We start from the raw sequence: 19,318 nt of genomic DNA, 5'->3' as shown, positions 1-19,318 counted from the left end.
TGAGAGTCCCATGGACTGCAAGAAGATCAAACGTATCCATTCTGAAGGAAATCAGCCCTGAGTGCTCACTGGAAGGACAGATCCTGAAGCTGAGACTCTTAAGACTTTGGCCACCTCATGGGAAGAGAAGACTCCCTGGAAAAGACCCTGATGTTGGGAAAGATGGAGGGCACAAGGAGAAGGGGACGACAGAGGACGAGATGGTGGGACAGTGTTCTTGAAGCTACCAGCATGAGTTTGACCAAACTGCGGGAGGCAGTGGAAGACAGGAGGGCCTGGCGTGCTCTGGTCCAGGGGGTCACGAAGAGGCGGACACGACTAAACGACTCAACAACCAGAACAACACAAACTTTGGAACTCCCTGTCTATCTATATCAGGCAAGTGCCTTCACGGTTCTCTTTTCAGCGCCTGCTAAAAACATTCTTGCTTAAGCATGCCTGCCTGTGATGTTTAGAAAGTTGGTGTGAGTTGCAATCTATTTTTAATTTGTCGTTATTTTAACTTTTCACAAGTTTGACGTTTTTGCTGTTCACAAAACCATCAGTAAGGAAAATGTCTTAATTTGTTTTGCAAATCACTTTGGGGCTCCCCCCCGCCCCCAACACTCAAGCGGTGTACAGATTTTATGAAATAAATAAACCCCAGTCCTTTGAAAAACAAACAAGAACACACTCACACACAGAGGCAGAAAATTAAAACACGGAAAAGACCACACTGGTTGCCTTTAGCTTGGTCATTTGGGGTGGTTTGGCCAGAGATGCGAGTTTATTTAAAATGTCCACACCGCAATTTAAATTAAAAGAAAAGGAAAGTTCCGTTTACGCTCAGCTAATTACGAACAAAATAAACGTGGGCAAACCTTGAGGCAGGTTCGCTCTACCTGCAAAATTAGATTTCAACCTCAGGAAAAAACCGCCAAGAATTTCAACACACACAGAGATGAAACACGCCATTTCCCAAATTGTAGGGAGCTGTGCTTAATCTGTGCCTCTTCCTACACAACCTTTTCTCGACCCCAAATCCCTTGCCTCCCTCAAGGAGTATCTCCCTTTTCAAGGCCCAGGGAAGAAAATAAAACAACTGTGATCTGGTTTTGAAGAGGTGGGAGGAGAAATAATCCGCAATTTTATCTCTGTGTCCATCAAGGGCCAAGAAGGTGGTCCAGCTTTTTACGTCCTCGTCCGTCAGCAATAAATAAAAGACAGGAGTTGTGGAGGGCAGAGTAATCTGGAGAGATCGGTTCTTCGTTTCCCGCAATCTTCCACGAAAACCCTTTGCTTCTGCCAGACACCACAAAGTCACCGAAAGCACTTTGGGGGCTGAAGGGAGAGACAAGCTTCTACTGGACGGTCCTTTGTTTCCGACTCAAGTGTCACACCGGGAATTTGCACATGACTTAAGGCCTCCTCCTCCTGTCTCCCTCCTCCTTTCGGCGGATGGGGGCCAACTTCACATCGTCGTCAGCTTCAGATCGTAACTCCGCCGGGTCAACTTGTCCGGATCGTTGGACGCCATGAGGGAGAAATCCTGGAAGATGTCGAGGTATGTTTCATCTCCTGGAAGAGCGGGAAGAATCAGGGAATAATAATAATAATAATAATAATAATAATAATAATAATAATAATACATTTTATTTATACCCCGCCCTCCCCAGCCAAGACCAGGCTCGGGGTGGCTAACACCAGATATAAAACAATTGATTAAGATACAACTTAAAAACAGGATTAAAATACAACATTAAAATGCAGCCTCATTTCAATAGAAACTCAAATAATAATTTATTACTTATACCCCACCCATCTGGCTGGGTTTTCCCAGCCACTCTGTGTGGCTTCCAGCTAAAGATTAAAAATACATTAAAACATCAGTCATTAAAAACTTCCCTATACAGGGCTGCCTTCAGATGTCTTCTAAATGTCAGATAGTTGTTTATTTCTTTGACATCTGGTGGGAGGGCGTTCCACAGGGCGGGAGCCACCACCGAGAAGGCCCTGCCTGGTTCCCTGTAACCTCACTTCTCGCAAGGAGGGAACCGCCAGAAGGCCCTCGGAGCTGGACCTCAGTGTCCGGGCTGAACGATGGGGGTGGAGACGCTCCTTCAGGTCTCCTGGGCCTTTGAGGCCGTTTAGGGCTTTCAAGGTCAGCACCAACACTTGGAATTGTGCTTAGAAAAAGGGATACAGTGGTAACCTCGGGTTACATACGCTTCAGGTTACAGACGCTTCAGGTTACAGACTCCACTAACCCAGAAATAGTACCTCGGGTAAAGAACTTTGCTTCAGAATGAGAACAGAAATCGTGCCGCGATTTCGTGTCCGGGCAGAACGATGGGGGTGGAGACACTCCTTCAGTTATACTTGACTGAGGCCGTTTAGGGCTTTCAAGGTCAGCACCAACACTTTGAATTGTGCTCGGAAACGTACTGGGAGCCAATGTAAGTCTTTCAGGACTGCTGTTATGTGGTCTCGGCGGCCGCTCCCAGTCACCAGTCTAGCTGCCACATTCTGGATTAATTGCAGTTTCCGAGTCACCTTCAAAGGCAGCCCCACGTAGAGCGCATGGCAGTAGTCCAAGCGGGAGATAACCAGAGCATGCGCCACTCTGGCGAGACAGTCTGGGGGCAGGGAGGGTCTCATTCTGCGTACCAGATGGAGCTGGTAGACAGCTGCCCTGGACACAGAACTGACCTGTTCCTCCATGGACAGCGGTGAGTCCAGAATGACTCCCAGGCTGCACACCTGGTCCTTTGGGGGCACAGTTGCCCCATTCAGGACCCGGGAGGGAAACCCCAAAGCTCATCTAGTCCAACCTGCTCCAATGCAAGGAGCGCAGCTAGGAGTCTGCAAGGGCCCCGGCCAGGGAGCATTGGAAATCTGTTTGCGTCCTGGAAGGAAGACCCCAGATCGCCGCCTCAGCCTGCCCTGAATCGCACCAGCCACTCTCTGGCATTGAAGCAGGATTCGCACCCACAGCCCCAGCATCTACTGGTCATGTTGGGGGAATGTCTGCCAAGGAACTAATGGGATACCAAAAGAAGGCGAATGGTGGCAGATCCAGGACAGATAAAAGGCAGCGCTTCTTCACGCAGCGCTTAGTTAACCTGCGGAACTCCCTCCCACAGGAATTTGCTGGACAAAATGTCCAGAGCTGGGTCTCTTCAATCTTTTCACAAGAGACAATATTAACTCACAGCTTAAACCTTCAATTAAGTTCTCTCCTACTTAGCAGCCAGGCTCATAATAATAGCGAGATCTTGGAAGCAATGAGAGGTGTGTGTGAGAGAGTGTGTGTGTGTGGTCTCTGACAAATCGGTACAGCAAAATCTGGCCAAACTGTCCTTGTCGAAAAACAGAATAAAAAAAGAAAAGTGGCTCAAGTCTTGAGGGACAAAGGCTCCATGGCGCAGGTTGGCTTAAAAAACTTAAAACAGGGGACTCTCCTCACATTATAAAACCTTTGGGTTAACTTGAGCTGTTTATTGCCTTCTATAAAAATAGCTGCCTGGGATAAAAACTTATTATAGAATCATAGAATCCTAGAGTTGGAAGAGACCACAAGGGCCATCGAGTCCAACCCCCTGCCAAGCAGGAAACGCCATCAGAGCACTCCTGACATATGGTTGTCAAGCCTCGGCTTAAAGACCTCCAAAGGAGGAGACTCCACCACACTCCTTGGCAGCAAATTCCACTGTCAAACAGCTCTTACTGTCAGGAAGTTCTTCCTAATGTTTAGGTGGAATCTTCTTTCTTGTAGTTTGGCTCCATTGCTCCGTGTCCACTTCTCTGGAGCAGCAGAAAACAACCTTTCTCCCTCCTCTATGTGACATCCTTTTATATCTTTGAACATGGCTATCATATCACCCCTTAACCTCCTCTTCTCCAGGCTAAACATGCCCAGCTCCCTTAGCCGTTCCTCATAAGGCATCGTTTCCAGGCCTTTGACCATTTTGGTTGCCCTCCTCTGGACACGTTCCACTTTGTCAGTGTCCTTCTTGAACTGTGGTGCCCAGAACTGGACACAGTACTCCAGGTGAGGTCTGACCAGAGCAGAATACAGTGGCACTATTACTTCCCTTGATCTAGATGCTATACTCCTATTGATGCAGCCCAGAATTGCATTGGCTTTTTTAGCTGCCGCGTCACACTGTTGGCTCATGTCAAGTTTGTGGTCAACCAAGACTCCTAGATCCTTTTCACATGTACTGCTCTCAAGCCAGGTGTCCCCCATCTTGTATTTGTGCCTCTCATTATTTTTGCCCAAGTGCAATACTTTACATTTCTCCCTTGTTTGTTTTGGCCCAGTTCTCTAATCTGTCAAGGTCATTTTGAAGTGTGATCCTGTCCTCTGGTGTGTTAGCCACCCCTCCCAGTTTGGTGTCATCTGCAAATTTGATATCATATAGAATTGTATAGAATTATCGTGTAGAATTGTCAAGTTAGAAGGGACCGTGAGGGGCATCTAGCCTGACCCCCTCCAACGCAGGAATATTTTTGCCCTACGTGGTCTTCGAACCCACAACCCTGAAATTCAGAGCCTCGTGCTCAGCCGACTGAGCCATCTCAGTTATTTGGTTGTTAATTTTGCACCTGTTGCCTAAACACCAGCTTCTGGGTTTTGCTACTTATCTGTAACATTAATTAATTTTTAGCCGTTGCTATGTCCGGGTGTGTAAACAGCAAACACTCATTGCTTATTTGTCCACCTGTTAGCCATCATTGCCAGATTGTTCCCATTTTACAGATGGAGCAACTGAGGACCGAGAGCGTATGGGAAACTGATTCTGGAAGATTTTCAAGGAGATAGAGCGAATTCTGATGTGGAATTGTGTTCCCACCCCCCACAGCTGAGACTCACCTGATTGGCCGAGGGCAAGCTCAGATTCACGCATCTTGGCCAATCGCAATCTTTGAAAGAGGGAAGGTGGGTGGGAGAGAAAAAGAGTCACGTGACACAACAGAAAAAAATGAATTTCAGCCCCTTCTCCCCCCCATCTTACCCCAATCCCCTACCAGCCACAGACCCAATCGTTCAATTTATTTTGTTGATTATATATTTTGTAAAATTTATGCATACCACTTGGTTGTAAAAAAACCAAAAAAAACTCAAAGCAGTTTAGAAAAAGAATAAAATTACCAGTAAAAGCAATTTAAGAACAGCTATTAAAAACGCTGGAAGAACAACTGACAAGAAGCTGAAACCAGATATGGGCTGGATCTACACAGCTGTAAAAAAACGCTATGGAAAAAACGTAAAAGCTGACAATGGAAATGATAATCGACTTCCAGTTTCAGCCTGACAGCGCCATCTAGTGCCACAGTGTTATAACACATTTATAGACCCAAAGGCCTGAGCCCAAGATTCAAGATGGCCGACGTCCCGCCAACTTCCTCCCAGAATCCCTCTCTTCCCCTTCAACCTCTGAAGAGCTGCAGAATTCACACCCAAGACCTCACGATGGGGTGGGGTGGGGATTATTTGGCACCCAAGGGAGATGGCGGCAGGTGGGGGGTGGAAAATTTCCCTTACAAGGTGACAATATCCGCATTGGCTGAATCTATGGCGATGCTGAGGGGGTCCTTCCCTTCCCCATCGACGGCGTTCATGTTGGCCCCACGCTTGAGGAAAAGGCAGGCCAGCCTAGGAAACGGAACAGGGAAGACACATATTCAATATTTCCACATGACAAGGATCTCTCACAGCCTCATGCATAAATAGATCATTACGCGCTATCAGCAAAATCCCTTTACAATACAGTGGTACCTCGCGAGACGAAAAACTCGCAAAACGAAAGGTTTTTTCGTTTTCGAGTTGCCTCGCAAGACGAATTTCCCTATGGGCTTGCTTCGCAAAACGAAGCTTGCCCCGGGGACAGCGGGTCTTCTCTTTTGAAGCAAGGGGCTGCAGGGAGATAGCGATCTCCCCGCAGCCCCTTGCTGCAAAAGACGTCCGGGGGCAGCGGGAAGCGAAGCGCTTCTTCCCCGCTTCCCCCGGACGTCTTTTGCAGCAAGGGGCTGCGGGGAGATCGCTTCTCCCGGTGCTCCGAAGCCGGGCGGGGGGCAGGGGACACCTCCCGCCGCCGCGGGGACACCTTTTGAAGGCAGGCGGGGGGGAGCAAAGACTTTCGCCACCCGCCCACCTTCAGAAGAGGTCCAGGACCTCTTCTGAAGGCTGGCGGGGGGCAAAAGTCTTTGCCCCCCCTGCCTGCCTTCCCAGGGGCTTTTAAATCGCCCCGGACAGCGGAGAAGTCCTCCGCTGTCGGGGCGATTTTAAAATGCCGCCCGCCAGCATTTTAAGATCGCCCGGACAGCAGAGAAGTCCTCCGCTGTCCCGGGGTTTTTTAAAATGCTGGGGGTGGGAAGAAAAGCCCTTGTCCCCCCCCCCCCAGCCTTCAGAAGAGGTCCGGGGACAGACTGTCCCCGGACCTGGTCTGAAGGCGGTTTCCCTAGGAACGCATTAATTGATTTTCAATGCATTCCTATGGGAAACCGTGCATCGCAAGACGAAAAAACCGCAAGACGAAGAGACTTGCGGAACGAATTAATTTCGTCTTGCGAGGCACCACTGTATAAAGGTTATTTGTTCCCAGTGCCTGGAACGAATTAATTCACACCAACCAGTTCACTGAACCAATTGTCAATAAGCTCAGTCGGTAGAGCACAAGGGTTGAGGGTTCGAATCCCACTTTGGGTGAAAGATTGGAAGTTGGACTCCAATCTGGGCGGCTTCCAGCAGAATATTAAAACACAATGATTCAACCATCGATAGCCTGGTTCTCCCCCTGAAGTCTCCCTTCTCTCCCTTCCCGCGGCCGCTTGCCTGTCTTAGGGAAATTTCGGGCTTCTTCCACACCTGCCTGCCCGCCATTATGTTGCCACGCTGGAGTTGGCGCTGGCTGCAGCAAACTACAACGTGATGACAGCCTTCCATTTCTATGCATATAGGAAGATATATGTATAGAGATATATAGATAGGTATCTACCCAGTGTGTCCCAAGATGGTAGCATGATGAAGGGGGCCTCGGCCTCTGCTGTCTGGCTGGTTGACGCTGGCTCCGTTTTGAAGAAGGAATTCGCAGGCTAAGAGAGAATTCTGGGTAGAGAGAGAGAGAGAAAGAAGGGGAAATGAGGGAAGTGGGTTGGTGTTTGAGAGCGTCAAGAGTTCTGAGCCCCACAGAAAAAATAAAGAACAAACCAAAACAGGAATTCATCTCAAAATAGGAAGTCTTTCAAGTTTGTTTGAAAAACAATTCCAGTAGTTTAAACTCTGTCGCAGCATTTGAATAACTTTAGTAGTAGATTTAAGATCTGAAAGCTTAGATAAATCAATAATTAGTTAATTTAAGACAAACACGTTGGCAGATGAAGCTGATGGATTTTTTGGAGCTAGCTGACCTGACGGGAAGAGTCCGCGACCAGAAGGAGGAGGAGTACCAGGAAGAATGGATAAAATTTAAAGACTATTTAGCTAAATATGTTAAGATAACTTAATTGGAAAAGCTTGCAAATATTTGGTAGGCTTAGGATTTAAAAATGTAAGAATAGGAATTAAGATGTTTAAAACTAAGACTAGAAAGAATGAAAGATGCTCAGTGATCAAGTTAATTTTTTTAAAAGATTGATTTTGGAAAACTGTTAAAATGATATACAATGAAATTCAACCAGGGGCATTTGAGGCAGTCACTTAACAACGTTATTAAGACTGGTTTAACTACAATTAGGATGTATGTTTGTCTGTTTGTTTGTCTTACAATTGTTCTGCAAAATTAATTTTTAAAAAATGGGGGGGGGAATTAAGACAAAAACATGTATTGGTGACAAATAATAGATAACTGAAATACGGAATAGACGGGAGGTTGGGTCTATAGTCCAAGGACCACTTTTCATTTTATTGATTTGTAATTAATATTGTCCTTATCATGGTTTGGTTTGTATTTCTTGTCTTGGTTCCCCCCCCCCTTTTTTTGGTGTATCAATTTAAAAAAAAGAGTTCTGAGCCCCACAGAGACTCACCGCAGTGACAGCCTGCAGCAAAGGGGTCCGGCTTTCGTGGTTGGCGTTCACCCAGTTGACGTCAGCGCCGTGAGCCAGGGCGTCCGCCATGGTGGGCAGGCTTGGGGGTGCAGCGGCAGCGCGATAGAGCAAGGCCCCTGGGTGCAAACTCTGCAGGTTGTCTGTGGGGCCAGGGGAGGCCCCTTCCCTTGCCCCTAAAAAGAGGGGGGCGGCAGAGAGAATCAGACCAGCAACAGCCACCAGCATGGATTACCGTATTTTTCACTCTATAACACGCACCCGACCATAACACGCACGTAGTTTTTAGAGGAGGAAAATCCGTAGGCATGCCACCCGTAGGCATTCCCTCCATAACACGCACAGACATTTCCCCTTACTTTTTAGGAGGAAAAAAGTGAGTGTTATGGTGCAAAAAATACGGTACTTAAGAAGCTGTCTTGTACTGAGTTAGACCACTGGCCCATCTAATTCAGGAATGCCAACACTGGCTGGCAGCTGCAGCAGCAGCACCTCTCCAGGATTTTATTCATTCCATAAAATATATACATGGCAAGAAACCCAAATGCAGTTTACGAAAAGAGCTACAGCAATGACAGACTGAGGTTGAACCCTGACAAGACAGAAGTGCTGTTTTGGGGGGACAGGGTGTGGGTGGGTGTGGGGGACTCCCTGGTCCTGAATGAGGTAACTGTGCTCCCGAAGGACCAGGTGCGCAGCCTGGGAGTCATTTTGGACTCACCACTGTCCATGGAGGCGCAGGTCAGTTCTGTGTCCAGGGCAGCTGTTTATTAGTTTCATCTAGTACGCAGGATGAGACCCTCCCTGCCCGCAGACTGTCTCTCCAGAGTGGCGCATGCTCTGGGTATCTCCCGCATGGACTACTGCAATGCGCTCTATGTGGGGCTACCTTTGAAGGTGACCCGGAAGCTACAACTAATCCAGAATGCAGCAGCTAGACTGGGGACTGGGAGTGGCAGCCGAGACCACATAACACCGGTCCTGAAAGGCCTACATTGGCTCCCAGTACGTTTCCGAGCACAATTCAAAGTGTTGGTGCTGACCTTGAAAGCCCTAAATGGCCTCAAAGGCCCAGTAGACCTGAAGGAGCGTCTCCACCCCCATCGTCCAGCCCGGACACTGAGGTCCAGCTCTGAGGGCCTTCTGGCAGTTCCCTCCCTGCAAGAAGTGAGGGTACAGAGAACCAGACAGAGGGCCTTCTCAGTGGTGGCACCTGCCCTGTGGAACTCCCTCCCACCAGATGTCAAAGAGAATAACAACTACCAGACTTGTAGAAGACACCTGAAGGCAGCCCTGTTTAGGGAAGCTTTTAATGTTTGATGTATCACAGTATTTTAATATTTTGTTGGAAGCCGCCCAGAGTGGTGGCTGGGGAAGCCCAACCAGATGGGCGGGGTATAAATTATGATGATGATGATGATGAAACCAAGAGAAATTTACAACAGCACTTTGAAGCATACAAATTAAAATTGCCTCCACTTCCCTATGCTTCTGGGTAGGCCTGTCGAAACGAGGATGTTTTTAGCAGGCCCTGAAAGGAGTCCATCGAAGGCAGCTGCTTGCTCTCAAGAGGCAGGGAGTTCCACCGTGTTGGTGGCGCCAGTTCTGCCGTTCAAAGCAGCCAAGTGGACCAAAAGAGATCTAATAGGTAAACTGGTCCCCAAGTTGTTAAGGGCTTTGTATACGGATAATAACGCCTTGGACTCGGCCCAGATTGGCAAGCAGTGCCGACACCCGACTGCCGACAGGAGCAAGGCCTTGTCAGGATACTAGCCCCTCTGCTCAGAGATCTAACATTTTTGTTTAGGCAAGCCTACCCAGTCATTCAGGAAGCCGCTTCGAGTTCGAATCTGCTCTTATTCCGTTGTCGTTTTAACATTTCAAAATCTAACTGATCGTTTTATTGCTTTGTCCTTTTTTTGTAATCTGCTTTGAGGTTTGTTTGTTTTTACAACAAAGCTGCGATTCCTGCAATGCCAAGGCTTGGACAATACGACCCCTTTCGATTCTGCAATTCTGTGATTCTATAAGCGGCGTGTGAATTTTAGGAGATAAATAAATGCGTCCTGGCATTCTGGGGCTAGGACTGAACGGCACCTGGAAAGATGGGGACTCTCACCCAGCCCAGCTCTCTTCCATGTGGGTCCCCATCCATAGCTGTCAACTTTCAGATTTGAAAATAAGGGATCAACAGCCTCACCTGTCCCGGGGACAGTCTAGGGGGATATCTAACAATCCGGGATAGCAGCAGAAAACTGCGCTGGAATAAGGACATTTCCCGCAAAATAAGGGAAGGTTGACATGGTTGGAAATGAAATAAATAGAAAGGATAATAAACTACAGTGGTGCCTCGCAAGACGAAAATAATCCGTTCCGCGAGTCTCTTCGTCTTGCGGTTTTTTCGTCTTGCGAAGCAAGCCCATTAGCGGCTTAGCGCTATTAGCAGCTTAGTGGGCTTAGCGGATCAGCTGATAAGCGGTTTAGTGGCTTAGCGGATCAGCTGATAAGCGGCTTAGCGGATCAGCTGTTAAGCGGCTTAGCGGATCGGCTGTTAAACGGCTTAGCGGCTTAGGATCAGCTGATAAGCGGCTTAGCGGCTTGGGGAAAGGGGGGGGAGGAAAAAAACCCCGCAGGAACTCGCAAGACATTTTCGTCTTGCAAAGCAAGCTCATAGGAAATTCGTTTTGTGAAGCACCTCCAAAATGGAAAACCCTTTTGTCTAGCGGGTTTTCCGTCTTGCGAGGCATTCGTCTTGCGGGGCACCACTGTATTTTTATATGCAGTAACAGCAGCAAGAATATTACTGGCCCAAAAATGGAAGCAGGAAGAATTACCATCGATAAAAGAATGGAGAATGAAATTAATGGACTACACAGAAATGGATAAATTAACAGGAAGAGTCTGAAACCAACGAGATCACAAGTTTACCAAGGACTGAAGTAAATTTGTGGATTATATGAAAAGCAGATGTGATGAGCAAACAACATTTGTGGGTTTACAGGAAGCTTTGTGAAGAAATAATATTAGAAATACTGTAAAAAAAGGGAACAAGGGAGTAAGTTTATTTAAAACAAAAGGCAATGTTAAATTTAGAATTGCGGGTAGAAGATTTGATAATGGAAGATTTGCGGGTGAGTCGAAGGAAGTCAAAATTGGTATTTGTGATAATATTGAAAATGTATGTTTAAATTTTATATTGGAAATTGAATAAAAATAATTTTTAAAAATAAATAAATAAGGGAAGGTTGACAGCTATGGACCCCATCCCTCCTAAACTGAGCTCAAAAACGAACCTCCACCACCTTTCAAAGTATACCTGGCTTTGAGAGACACATACCTGGGTTTGGGCTCGCTTGGTTTGGACTACTTCCTGTAGGAGTAAAAAAAAGGGGACCAGTAAGAAACGGTATATTCTTTCAGCGTTCGGGTAAAACCTATTGGTATCCTTATCTGCACTGCATTATGCAACGATGACTTTACACCTCAGCAAGGAGGCTGAGAAGGTGAGCGCTGGTGGTGCAGCTGTTACCTTAGCAGGTAAAGGTAAAAGGTAAAGGACCCCTAGACAGTTACCGTATTTTTTGCACCATAACACTCACTTTTTTCCTCCTAGAAAGTAAGGGGAAATGTCTGTGTGTGTTATGGAGCGAATGCCTGCGGGTGGCGGGGGGGATCTGCTGCAGTCGTGAGCAGAGGATCCATGGTTCCCCTTCCTTCCCTCCTCCGTGGCTCGCTTTGAAACAGCAAAGTGGGAGAGGAGCCACTGAGTGGGGAGGAGAGAGGGACAGAGAGCCTGCTTCTTTAAAGGAGCAAAGCGGGAGAGGAGAGGAGCCTTCTCCCCTTATACTCCTCTTCTTCATTATTAGCAGCATCCTTCTCCACCCACCCCACGCATGCTCCTTGTCCCTTGAGTGCTTTTCCTTCCCTCCCCACTTAAAACGTGGTTACAAAGCACGGATCCACATGGATCCTCAGGATTTTTGCATTGGGCTACTCCAAACTCACTGTCAGATCACATGTCTGTGGCCACAGCATGAACCACAAAAATCATACATCCACTGTTTCGTTTAGAATATTTTTTTTCTTGTTTTCCTCCTCTAAAAACTACATGCGTGTTATGGTCGGGTGCGTGTTATAGAGCGAAAAATACGGTAAGTCCAGTCAAAGAAGACTCTGGGGTTGCGGCGCTCATCTCGCTTTATTGGCCGAGAGAGCCGGCGTTTGCCCACAGACAGCTTTCCGGGTCATGTGGCCAGCAGGACTAAACCGCTTCTGGCGCAACGGGACACCGCGACGGAAACTCGCTAAGGGCGGGGGGGGGGAGGAAGAGAGCCTCTCTCCCTACCTGCGCCCCCTCGTTTCTGCCCCGGAGGTTTGGGTTTGGGGAACGGTTTGGGCTTATCGATCCCTCGGACATCTCCACCTCGATGCAGCCGTGCCCCGGCCTTCGGGAACTGGGTGATGAACTTCTTTTCCACGTATTTGGCCCTGACCCAGGCCTCCTTCTCCAACCTTGGGGCAGAGAAACAGAAGAAGAAATTTATTTTATTTTATTTTATTTTTAATTTTTAATTTAATTTAATTTAATTTTTAATTTAATTTAATTTAATTTTTATAACAATGACAGGTACCAAAGGTGAATTTTGCACATGTTCAGAGACTTGACAACGTTCCTGCACAGAATTGACAAGCGAAGGGGGAGGAGCCAAAGTTTCCTGGTGCATGATGGGAGTGGCCCTTCCATCTCTCTCTCTCTCTCCCCCCCCCCCCCCATTTAGAGAGTGAGGGATGGTGCAGATCAGTCCTATGCAACAGCACCACCTACTGGGCAACCGACGGTAGGTGCTTTCTGGCCACCATGGTATCAATGTAGATAACCTTTTTTTAGGGTGTTTATAGCAGATGGAGGCTGGGGAGGGGAGGAGAAGGAGATGTGGGGTGCTTCTACCTTCTGGAAGAAGGTAAAGGTAAACGGACCCCTGACCATTTGGTCCAGTCGTGGCCGACTCTGGGGTTGCGGGGCTCATCTCACTTTATTGGCTGAGGGAGCCGGCGTACAGCTTCCAGGTCTTGTGGCCAGCAGGACTAAGCCGCTTCTGGCGAACCAGAGCAGCGCACGGAAACGCCGTTTACCTTCCCACTGGAGCAGTGCCTCTTTATCTACTTGCACTTTGACGTGCTTTTGAACTGCTAGGTGGGCAGGTGCAGGGACCGAGCAACGGGAGCTCACCCCGTCGTGGGGATTCGAACCGCCGACCTTCCGATCGGCAAGTCCTAGGCTCTGTGAAGGTACAGGGTTATAAAGATGAGGACTAGCTGCCTGAAAAACAGTTTCTATCCAAATCCGGTTTTGGTTTTAAATACAGTGTAAGGAGTCTCTATGGGAGTACAGTGGTACCTCGGGTTAAGTACTTAATTCGTTCTGGAGGTCCGTTCTTAACCTGAAACTGTTCTTAACCTGAAGCACCACTTTAGCTAATGGGGCCTCCCGCTGCTGCCGGAGCTTTCTGTTCTCATCCTGAAGCAAAGTTCTTAACCCGAGGTACTATTTCTGGGTTAGCGGAATCTGTAAGCTGAAGCGTATGTAACCCGAGGTACCACTGTATATTGTATTTAAAAATGGGGTATCAGAGTTTTTAGGGGGCTAACCAGGCTTGTTGGTTTTTGAATGTCTTTATGTAGATTTTTTTCCAATTTCGTTGTTCTGTATGGGACAATGACAATAAAGATTATCGCATCGTTCAATGAAGGGGACGTCCTCACCGCGAACAGCCCGGCTGGGGACGCTTCATGTTCATCTCTTCCACTCGCGCCTCGTAAATCTGGTTGATGACTCGGTTTCCCAGTTCGCACATCAGCTGCAGGAGGAGGAGGGAGAAGAAAGGCTCTCAAAAAGGGCATTTTAGCCAACCCCCCCCGACCCATCTCCACTAGGCACTGAGAGGAAACCTTTAGCCTTCCAGCCTTTGCTAGGCTACAGCTCCCATCACTGACTGGCAGAGGATGAGGGGGTGACAAAACGCAACTCGCCGCTGTCTGTTGGGTGGCATCGCAGGGTTGGGTGGCATCGCAGCGCGTCCTGCCCGTCCCATCCATGCCCCGCCCTTGGGGGGGTACACCCTGCCTTGCCACAGCTTCGAGGGCGGCCACACACACACACGCACACACCGAGGGGAGTGACATTCGGCGCGCATCACGCCCGCAACTCCCAAGCCTACCCTGACGAATAGCTGTCAACTTTCCCCTTTTCTTGCGAGGAATCCTATTCGGAATAAGGGAATTTCCCTTAAAAATAAAAGGGAAACGTTGACAGCTAGGACCCTGAGCCGTCGGGGGAAGGCGGGGAGATGCGCAGCTTTGCCAGCGGCTTTCCCCCCCTTCCCCCAGCTCGGAGGAGGCTTGGGGGTCACGGGCGGGCGGCGCGCTGTTGCCCCCCATGCTCCTGGAGAAGGGCAGGGCTTAGCTTTCTTTGATGGGGGCAGTGGAGGGAGGGAGGGAAAATTTCAATGGGGAGGTTGATAAAAAAATTTCCGCACCGGGTACCACCTGACCTTGCTACGCCACTGCCATCATTCCCAACCACTGGTGACTGATGGGGACCGGGTAACACCTGACCTTGCTACGCCACTGCCATCATTCCCAACCACTGGGGACCGATGGGGAGTTCGGAGCCCACCCACCATTAGGCCCCTGAATTTACCTTGACTAGCTCAGGTTCCCAGGAGTCGAGCGTCAGCGACCGCACCTTGGAGAAATGGACACCGAGACTCCTAATTTGGAGACAGGGAGGGAGAGATCAGGCAAGGGGCACTCCTGCTCCATGCAGGGCACAGTTAAACTGCGGAACTCCCTGCCACAGGAGGCAGCAGTGGCCAACAACCTGGAGGGTTTGAAAAGAAGATTAGGCAAATCCGTGGAGGGGATATCGAATGCCATTCGCCACGGTGGCCGGGCTCAGAAATATTTTCTGAATCTCAGCTTCTGGAAACCACAGAGGTGGGACAGGGCTCTTGGGCTCAGATCCTGTTTGTGGCTTTCCCATAATAGTCATCTGGTCGGCCACTGTGAGAGCAGGATTCCTGTGGGCCTGATCCACCAGGCTCTGTTTATGTTCCTAACAGAGGGGCCAACCTTCAAGGTGGGGTGGCAGAAATGGCAATCCCTCTTTTTCGATTGTACCCAAGCCCCACCCTCTCTTCCCTGGCTCCTCCCATCTATGGCAAGCACCTCCCCATTTTGTCACAAGCCCCACCCCCTTTCCCAGTTCCTGGTGTGCAAGCCCCGCCCCTTTCCTCCACAGACTCCTCCCACAATCTCAGCCCCAACACTTCAGCCACTAACTTACTAAGATATACCGTATTGGCCTGAATATAAGCCGCACTTCTCCCCCCAAATTCCGACTTATACTCGCGACTTTATGGGATGCAGCCACGAGTGCGGCAAAGTGCCCCATCTTCTCCCCCAAGGCCAAGAAGGGAGGAAGCGAGGAAGGGGAAGGCCGCTGGCAACGCAGCGCAATCCACCCCCTTCTACCCAGTATACAGCCAGAAGCAGCAAGGAATGAATCGGCTTGAAGAAATGGAGGCAGTGAGAGATTTTACTTTCTTGGGCTCCATGATCACTGCAGACGGTGACAGCAGTCATGAAATTGAAAGATGCCTGCTTCTTGGGAGAAAAGCAGTGACAAACCTAGACAGCATCTTAAAAAGCAGAGACATCACCTTGCCAACAAAGGTCCGTATAGTTAAAGCTATGGTTTTCCCAGTAGGGATGTATGGAAGTGAGAGCTGGACCATAAAGAAGGCTGATCGCCAAAGGAATTGATGCTTTTCAATTCTGGTGCTGGAGGACTCTTGAGAGTCCCATGGACTGCAAGAAAAGAAAACCGATCCATTCTGAAGGAAATCAGCCCTGAGTGCTCACTGGAAGGACAGATCCTGAAGCTGAGGCTCCAAGACTTTGGCCACCTCAGGAGAAGAGAAGACTCCCTGGAAAAGACCCTGAAGTTGGGAAAGATGGAGGGCGCAAGGAGAAGGGGATGACAGAGGACGAGATGGTGGGACAGTGTTCTCGAAGCTACCAGCATGAGTTTGACCAAACTGCGGGAGGCAGTGGAAGACAGGAGGGCCTGGCGTGCTCTGGTCCAGGGGGTCACGAAGAGTCGGACAGGACTAAACAACTAAAACCACAATATTTGGATATTTTTTCTTTTTTTCCTTCCAATTTTAAAGGTGCAGCTTATATTCATGCCAATATGGTATTTCAAAGCCCCGCCCCTTTCTCCAAGGCTCCTCCCACCTCCCTCAAGCCCCGCCTCTTAGAGCAGGAAAGGGAGCAGCAGAGAAAACCAGGAAGTGGAATCCGCTCCATCTGCCACGCCCTAAGTTTGCCAGCTCACCTGTGGATACCGGAACACTCTATGCAAAGCGTGATGCCCAGGTTGATGCTTGCCCACTCGGGCGCCGGCTCCCGGCAGTCGCAACACTGGGCGTTGCCCTCCAGTCTCTGCACCTGGTCTATGACTTGCTTGTCCACCCCGGCCCGCAGCTTCCGGCTGGAGGGGGACTGCAGTTTGGCGGCAGAAAGAGACGCCGTCCGCTCCAGGGGCTGAAGGAGTGAAAAGAAAAAGGCTTGCATGTATTTAACCCCTTTTCCAAGTTCAGAAATTGGCATTCGGGCGCGAGAATCTCAATCCTTGTTTTGAAATGGCAGCCACAAGAAAACCAAGTTGCTAGCCCTCAATACAGGATGGGAAGGCAATGACTGTGTAAGCCTTGGGAACTGCAGGGCACAAGAAAATTTCGAAGGGGTGGAGTGCCAGTACGGTAAGAAGAGTTGTGCAATGTAAACAGGATTTATATACCACCTGCAACAGTGTTTGAATATTTTAAAGGCACAGCACTGGAGGCAGGTCAGGAAATTGTGGCCTTAGTGAAAAACAGTGACAAAAATAGAAATCTGCAAAAATGAGAGAAGTTTAAAAAAGGTAAAGGACCCCTGGGAGGTTATCGCGCTTTTTAGGCTGAGGGAGCCAGCGTTTGTCCGCAGACAGCTTTCCGGGTCATGTGGCCAGCAGGACTAAACCGCTTCTGGCACATAGAACGCCGTGACGAGCAGTGGCGTAGCGTGGGTTGTCAGCACCCGGGGCAAGGCAAGTAATTTGCGCCCCCTAACCCGTGGATTTGCGCCCCCTAACCCTAACCCCCAGGTGTTGCGCCCGGTGCGGCCGGCCCCCCCCTGCACCCCCACGCTACGCCACTGGTGACGAGTGCCAGAGCGCATGGAAAAAACATCTCTCATCATCCATAAATTCCCAGCTCACCAAAGTCTGGGAAATGGCATCTATCAATAAACCCTCAAATCTAATAAGGGTAAGAGAAGGTCAGTCTGGCAAATGGGAAAATGGAACTTGATTATCTTCCACTGGAACAGCAAACATATAAAACTGGAACTTGGTTATTGGAAGACATATAGAGATATTTTTAAAAATCCTTTCCAATGTATGGCAGACTCTGCACAAAAGTTCTGTACTGTGGCATATTTTTTAAGCACACTTCTATATGCTGCCTTCATCACATTTATATTCAACACACCAATATTCCTAGTCTCTAGTCTCTTGGGACAGAGCGTTCCACCAAGTCGGGGCCAGTACTGAAAAGGCCCTGGCCCTAGCTGAAACCAATCTAACCACCTTGCGACCTGCAACCTCCAAGGTGTTGTCATTTGTGGACCTTAACGTCCTCCGTGGGGCATACCAGGAGAGGCAGTCCTGTAGGTACGAGGGTCTTAGGCCGAATAGGGCTTTAAAGGTTAAAACCAGCACCTTAAACCTGATCCTGTACTCCACCAGGAGCCAGTGCAGCTGGTATAGCACCGGGTGAATGTGATCTCGCAGTGAGGACCCCGTAAGGAGTCTCGCTGCGGCATTCTGCACCCGCTGGAGTTTCTGGGTCAGACTCAATGGCAGCCCCACGCAGAGCAGCGCACGGAAACGCCGTTTACCTTCCCGCTGGAGTGGTACCTATTTATCTACTTGCACTTTGACGTGCTTTTGAACTGCTAGGTGGGCAGGAGCAGGGACCGAGCAACGGGAGCTCACCCCGTCGCGGGGGTTTGAACAACTGACCTTCCGATCAGCAAGTCCTAGGCTCTGTGAAGGTACAGCGTTATAAAGAAGAGGACTAGCTGCCTGAAAAAGAGTTTCTATCCAAATCCGATTTTGGTTTTAATGGCAGCCCCACGCAGAGCAAAAATAAGCAAAAAGTGGTGAGTGTCTTCTGCTTAGGGTGACGGTTTCGGACCGGAATACTGTGAATTTGCTAACTCTCCTGGTGTTCGGCAACCCCTTACCTGCCCCCGGGGTTCCAGGTGTTCCTCGTTGTAAGCAGACGCGATGCTGTTTTGAACGGCACACACCCACGCTTGCTGGTGCCTCTCCGAATCCGCCTGGAGGAAACAGCTCCTGCCAGGGAAAGCGGAAGGACAGCACAGGGTCAAAGAGGGAGAACACGGAATGGCAGAACTGCAGAGCTGGAAGGGACCTCCAAAGGTCCTCCAGCCCAACCCCCCGAGATGCAGTCGGTGGTCGTCCGAACCTCCGTTGAAAAACCTCCAAGGAAGGAGAGTCCATTCTGAGGGAGTTCGTTCCACTGCCCAACGGCTCTTACCGTCAGAAAATTCGTCCTAATCTTTAGTCACATCTCCTTCATTGTCATTTGAATCCACGGGTTCGGATCCTGCCTTCTGGAGCAGTGGAAAACAGGCCTTCTCCGTTTTTGTTTTTTTATTTGAAAATGGCTGCCTCTCAGTTCCCTCTTCTCCTGGCTAAACTCTTCCAACGCTTGGATTCCAGACTCACTTTATAGTCTGGGTTCCCCTCCTCTGCACACCTTCCAGCTTGCCAATACAGTGGTACCTCGGGTTAAGAACTTAATTCGTTCCGGAGGTCCGTTCTTAACCCGAAACTGTTCTTAACCTGAGGTACCACTTTAGCTAATACGGTCTCCCACTGCCATGGAGCAATTTCTGTTCTCATCCTCACAAAGTTCTTAACCCGAGGTACTATTTCTGGGTTAGCGGAGTCTGTAACCTAAAGCAAATGTAACACGAGGTACCACTGTATCCCTCTTCCCAATTCAAAGTGTTGGTGCTGACCTTGAAAGCCCTAAACGGCTTCGAAGGCCCAGTAGAACTGAAGGAGCGTCTCCACCCCCATCGTTCAGCCCGGACACTGAGGTCCAGCTCCAAGGGCCTCCTGGCAGTTCCCTCCCTGTGAGGAGCCAAGTTACAG

General features: G+C 49.1%; 1 protein-coding gene across 1 annotated transcript in view; it reads right to left on the bottom strand.

Annotated features, from left to right (window-relative positions):
• Positions 1-730: 730 nt before the first annotated feature.
• Positions 731-19,318, bottom strand: part of ACAP1 (ArfGAP with coiled-coil, ankyrin repeat and PH domains 1) — a 46,110-nt gene continuing 27,522 nt past the window's right edge. The window contains exons 13-23 of the mRNA XM_083472586.1: positions 18,379-18,490; positions 16,427-16,635; positions 14,729-14,798; positions 13,792-13,886; positions 12,374-12,540; positions 11,366-11,398; positions 8,011-8,204; positions 6,981-7,090; positions 5,528-5,638; positions 4,856-4,905; positions 731-1,557 (exon numbers count right to left, since the gene is read on the bottom strand). Of these exons, the coding sequence (XP_083328712.1) occupies positions 1,451-1,557; positions 4,856-4,905; positions 5,528-5,638; positions 6,981-7,090; positions 8,011-8,204; positions 11,366-11,398; positions 12,374-12,540; positions 13,792-13,886; positions 14,729-14,798; positions 16,427-16,635; positions 18,379-18,490 (1,258 nt within the window). The 3' untranslated portion in view covers positions 731-1,450. The remainder of the gene's footprint in view (positions 1,558-4,855; positions 4,906-5,527; positions 5,639-6,980; positions 7,091-8,010; positions 8,205-11,365; positions 11,399-12,373; positions 12,541-13,791; positions 13,887-14,728; positions 14,799-16,426; positions 16,636-18,378; positions 18,491-19,318) is intronic.

This window comes from Podarcis liolepis (genome assembly GCF_965112155.1).
Source record: "Podarcis liolepis genome assembly, chromosome: 13".
Taxonomy (NCBI): Eukaryota; Metazoa; Chordata; class Lepidosauria; order Squamata; family Lacertidae; genus Podarcis; species Podarcis liolepis.
This window is presented reverse-complemented; position numbering and strand designations above follow the sequence as displayed.